At 36.8% G+C, this 6,121-nt stretch overlaps 1 protein-coding gene across 1 annotated transcript; it reads left to right on the forward strand.

Annotated features, from left to right (window-relative positions):
* The first annotated feature begins 1,361 nt into the window (after positions 1 to 1,361).
* On the forward strand, positions 1,362 to 5,853 carry LOC105213330 (gustatory receptor for bitter taste 93a). The gene is made up of 3 exons (XM_054225126.1): positions 1,362 to 2,643; positions 3,339 to 3,483; positions 5,120 to 5,853. Exons 1-3 carry the CDS (start codon positions 1,609 to 1,611, stop codon positions 5,128 to 5,130), a joined length of 1,191 nt encoding a protein of 396 aa, XP_054081101.1. The 5' UTR covers positions 1,362 to 1,608; the 3' UTR covers positions 5,131 to 5,853.
* Positions 5,854 to 6,121: the final 268 nt, after the last annotated feature.

Here is a 6,121-nt window from a genome sequence, read left to right on the forward strand (position 1 = left end):
GGTTTTAAATGCATACTAGTCTTTATTCTAAGCAATTTCTTTAGCGATTTAAAACCAGTAATAACTTTGTGAAACTTGTGTGTCGGTGAAAACTGCAACTTGATGGCCCCAAACGGTGACTGTGTCGTTGTAAGCTTTAGTTATATGCATCCGTACTTATTTACATCCGTATTCAATTACACTATAATGGAAAATGGCACTAAGCATTTCTAAACATACATACAGACAATATATGCATATTAAAAGATTTTCTTCTTGGTTTTTTATTCAGATAGACCTATGTAACTAGATCTTGACTTCGAATGACGAATTAGAAGTTATCAATTACAGATTCGGTAGTCTAATTGAAAGCTGAGTTCCATAGATCTGGTCTTTGTGGACTTAGAAGCTAATTCAGAGTTACTATCGGGTATCAATTTATCGAAAAGGCCTGATATATCTAGTCTAGTTAAAGTTGCATAGATCTAGTGAGATTTGGAAGTGAATGTGGATATATTTTGGGCCCATTTTATCAAAAAAGTCTGATACATTTAGCCTAATCTGAGTTCCTAAGATCTTGTCGGGTTTGGAAGCAAATTCAGAGGTACTATCGGACACAAATTTATCGAAAAGGTCTAATACATCTAATCTAATCTGAACTCCATAGATCTAGTCGGATTTTGGAGGTACCATCAAACCAATTAAACAAAAATTTCTGATCCATTTTGCCTAATCTGAGTTCCTTAGATCTAGTCTTCGTGGTTTTAAAAGCTAATTCGGAGACAATGTCGGACACTTAATTATCTAAAAGGTTCCACAATGGTGTTCAGATCTGGGAAGATGTTGCATAAAACTTCACCTTTCGTTGAAAATTATAGTGTTTGAACTCATGCAAGTAAACGGCAGCGGTTATTTGAAAGAAGCAAAGAGCATGTAAATTGATGTTGTGTGTGACCACCGATGGATTTTACGAGCTAAACTGCATCCAAACGGCTGAATACGAGCTTTTGAAGCTCTTTCAATATATTCGAAGCCTTGTCAATGTGTGCCCAACAGAAATCACTTTTTTGGGACTTAACCCACTGCCTACTGAGAGGTTCGAACTTTATTCGAGGAACTTAAAGAGAATACACTCTTTAATTTGGTTAATAGTTGGCATAACTCTGGTCTTTATCGAAGTAGTTTGTTTTCACACTGGAATTTATAGTTATTGTAACTAGCTAGCTTTTCTAACTAATTTGAGGTTCTATTGAACAGTATTGACACAATTCCATGTGCAAATAAATTCACTATTTCCCATTTAAAAGCTGATGCATTAGTCAGGATAAGCGAAACCGTCAATCTATCGCCCGACATAAGAGTCTACTTCTGAGTATGTTTTTGTATATATTATCTCCGCATTAAATAAATTGACGATTCAACACAATACAACCGCTGACCATGAACACATATCGCAGACATCTTATCGTTAAATTTAATTAGAGTGTCGGCGGCTACCGTAATAGACCGATCAATCGCTTTGAACCTTAAGCAAATACATCCTCTTCCATAAATTCGCCGCCCTCCCCAATTGGTGTGCACGCAACACGGCCGCGGCGTCCCATCGCTGAGCTCAGTTCGTGGTCAACTATGCCGAAGTACAATCGCGCAGAACGTTTCGCTTACCGCACACTTATAGTGTTCTACAACTATGGACGTCTCTTGAGTGTGTTCAGTTGGAAATTGCAGAAACATACTCGTAAGATGGAATTACAGCAGGCAAAGTGCACAAATCGCCTTTTACGCATAATATGGCGCACTTTGCTCACGTTGATTTTTTTAACGTTAATGCCGAAGATGATGGCACCATTTCTGCGCTTGTCAGCCAAAGGATTCCTATTGTTTTTCGCAAACATACAGGTGGTCACAGTAACTCTCTTCTCGGTCATCTCATTCGTTATACACGAGCGTTCGGATCGGAAAATCTTTCATATAATTAATCAGCTCGTTACTATGTACGAAAGGATTTCGGCAAAATCGGGTGTACAGCAGTTATTGGGACGCACATTTGTGGTGTCTGTCATAGCGAAATTTCTGCTCAGCATTTTGGGACTGGTCTATGAAATTCCATTACTTTTGGGGGATAAAGAAATCGTAAAGTCTTTATCAGGCATTTACCTTTGGTTGGGCACAATATACACACTGGATTGCTGTTTCTTGGGTTTTCTGGTCATCCGACAAATGTACGTTGCCATGGCTACACATCTGGAGTATATGCTTGAGGAGATGAGTGCAATAGAGTCGGAAGAGCCTAGGAAGCGCCTAAGCAAATATCAGCGCATTAAACTTTTGTGTATGTACTCGGAGAGCATAGACGACAGCAATAACATATATTCGATTTTATATGAGTTGACCAAACAGTTCCAACACATTTTCCGCTGGCAAGTGCTGTACTACATTTACTACAACTTCGTCATCATACTGATGCTGATGCATCGTTTTATATGGCGTTATTTCGAGTCGAATTTTGTGGACATTATGTCATTTTTCTCATCGGTTTTCAAGTTTTGCAATTTGGCTTTCCTAATATTGAGCACTAACGGTGTAGTGGAAAAATCGCAGTTACCCGATCTGCTCAATTTGGATCTGGTCTGCTCGGATATCGATGCGCGTTGGGATGAAAGCGTAAGTTGCAATGAGATATATATTTGTGTGTATATATGTTCTTTTATAAGGCAGAGTAAGCCCTTCTAATAGCAATCGTTCCACAAAGTCCGTCATCTATTGTAGCCGGCTTAAATCTTGTAATTCTCACCATTTTTTTTTTTTTTTGATAAAATCAAGATTAAATTCGATCTAATGATCTTTCTAACAGACCGATTATGACACAAACTTAGTTGAAGTATATTTTTCAAAGACATTATAATCCCAAGTCTTATAAAGCCCATCGAGCCATTTTCGGTTTTTCTCTGTCTAAACCAAAGAGAATCGGTCAATTATTATTTAATAAAAGGACAGAGAGTTGTCATTGCTTCTAATTTGATTCTAAGGACTGATTCTGAATCATAAATTCTCTTTTATTTTCCTGGGGATCCTATCGGGGTCTCGGTTCTTCTAAGGTCGTCACAAGTAAAAATAAATACATTTCTTCGTCGAGACTACTTTACTCAAAGCGGACGAGTGAAAACTATCCCGACATGTTCAGCGCCACTGTGCTGCTGAGATATTTTTTTCCGTTGGTGATTTTATTTCATTACAAACACTGATTCATGACTCACTCATCCAAATATATGTACATATATGTACCCTACCAGAAGTATTCCCTAAAATTGTTCTAAATTTGCCTTTCTTTTCTTTCTTTTATGCCCATAAAACTGTAGGTTGAGACGTTCATATGCCAGCGCAAAGTGGAAAATCTAGAAATTAAGGTGATGGGATTCTTTCACCTCAACAATGAGTTCATCTTAGTCATAATATCGGCCATTATGTCTTACCTCTTTATACTAATTCAGTTTGGTTTGACAAGTAAGTACAAATATACATAGTAAATTATTATTATTTACATATACATACATACATACAAACAGTTGTGAGCAAAAAATATGCAACTATTTATTTAAATAATATTTCTTATAAACTTCAGAGCTGTAAATTTCTTAAGAGAATTGTTCCTTGATACTTATTCCTAGTACATAATTTCAGATATTTTAAGGATTTAAGAAAAATATTCCTTAATCTATAACTCGTGCTTTCGCAGCTAATACGATACTGCAGACCGTCGAACAATTTGTGAATCGTATAGTAGTAGCTTCGAGGATTAACGGTATGTTTCAAACCTTTTATTATTCGTAAAATAATTAAGTGATTGTTGGAAGTGTATAAACATTTATGTACTTCCGATGTATTGTTCAGATCTCTTTAGTTTCGAAATATATATGGTAGTTCGGGTGGGCAGTCTGTAGTCCTCTTGCGCATGAGCACTGGACTTACAGACATCGCATGAGCACCTGTGCAGTTTCAAGATCCTATTGGATCCTTCGAACAGCTTTCCAAAGTGATCAGGTTGACGAGTAAAGTTCAAATCCGGATGTCTGTGTATCCATTCTTCCGTCTGTCCGTCCGTAACTTGAGTAAAAATTGAGATATCTTAATGAAACTTGGAACACGTGTTCCTTGGCATCATAAGAAGGTTAAGTTCGATTCGAGATGGGCGGAATCGGACCACTGCCACGCCCACAAAATGGCGAAAACCGAAAACACATAAAGTGCCATAACTAAGCCATAAATAAAGCTATATAAATAAAATTTGGTACTAAGGATTGTTCTTGGAAGGGGTATATTTGGATGTAATTTTTTTGGGAAAGTAGACATGGAACCGCCCCCTACTAAGTTTTTTGTACATATCTCGTAAACTACTAAAGCTATATCAACGAAATTCTCAGGAGTCGTTCAGGCATTTCCTTATATAGTCCAAAAATGGAGAATATCGGATTATAACCACGACCGATACAACGGTTATGTTGAAAACGACTAAAAATGCTTTAATTCAGTAAGGGAAAACACCAGAAACCTTAAATTTCATTATAACGAACGTACAGAAGGGCTCCACACAAATTGGTATACAAAATGTTAAGTGGGTGTGGCTCCGCCCACCATTACCTTTAAAACTTGTATTCTGTAATTTTGTTTGTTGCAGTTTGCTATTGTTTGGCTCTTGACGTCTATATCCCATGCCTTTGTTACACGATTTATGAAATCTATAAGTGTAATATCATATTGTTTGTTCGCCTCCATACGATTTGTATGAAATTTGACTTCTATGTCAATTCCAAAGTTCGAGTTATAGAAGTTCCAGTTATGGAAGTTCCACTGTATTTATTTTCTACTCTATGATATTTTCAAAATTTAATTTTTATTTTTTATTATCCGAAGCAAAATATATTGATTTATTTTCTAATTAAACATATTATTGCTTACTTGCTGATACTCGAGCTTTGAATTGCATATTTTATTCACACTACTGTACAAATCTAGTAATTTATTAGGTTATGTATGTCGGTATATGCATATACTTAAATAATCACTTATAAAACCATAAATAAATATATATAAAGTATAGTTATGAGTACTAATGTATAAATACAAAATTTTTTACCGCCAGAGCAACAATGAAAGACTGCGCATGCGTGTCCGCCACACATTGAATGACAGCCAAAATTATAAAAGTAATTGCTACACTGCGAACTGAGCGAGGAATTTCGACATTGTCACTAAATTTAAATTTGAGATTTTCGCCACAAATACTACAGTACATAGAATTAAAACAACAAAAACAAAAGAAAAAATTAATTCCCAAAATCTTGTAATTATCTTTTGTGCCGCACAGAATAATTTGTGTGACTTTAATGTGTTGGCTTCCAAGCACAATAGGTGCTATTAAACACCACAGAAAGATTGGGGCACAAATTGAGGCTGTGACTGACGTTGACGCTGCGGCTGCGGCTGCGGCTGCCACTGATTACGACACGCAACAGAGCGTAACGCACTTGTCACGCCTATTATTTGCAAATGAACTCAACGTACTGTGACCTTTGCGTTGATCCGCGCCGGCGATAAATGCGCAAAAATTCAGAATTTGTCCCTTACGATGCTTGTGTGTATGTATTTGATTGTTTGTATGTTTGTGCAACAGAATTTGTATATTTACATGTGAAATTTCGTAGAAGAAATATACACACACACACATACATAAATATATGCTAATGTGTGGCCAGCAAGTGCGTTTGCATTGTGGGCACTGTTATTGTTTTTGTTAAAAGTCATTGTTTGTTGTTGTTGCGCATCTTATTAATGTCGGCATTCACAGCGCCGCTGGCGCATGCCTATAATGATAATGCGAATGTTAGGCGGAAGGGGAGGGATGGGTCAACGTGGGACGGGCACATCCGCAAAAACATTTCGCCAGTAACAACAGTAAAAAACAACAACATTAAAAAGCGCTAAAACGAAACAATGCACCGAATTAATTTCTATGCCGCTGCGCTCTGCTGATTTAACCGTAGAAACCGATTGAATATTCTTCTTGAAACAAAACAAAAACAAAAATAAAACGCAAATTACAGAGGAGTCCGCTAGCTACGCTGAAGCAAATCGACAAAACAAA

Source organism: Zeugodacus cucurbitae, chromosome 2 (genome assembly GCF_028554725.1).
Source record: "Zeugodacus cucurbitae isolate PBARC_wt_2022May chromosome 2, idZeuCucr1.2, whole genome shotgun sequence".
NCBI classification, from domain to species: domain Eukaryota; kingdom Metazoa; phylum Arthropoda; class Insecta; order Diptera; family Tephritidae; genus Zeugodacus; species Zeugodacus cucurbitae.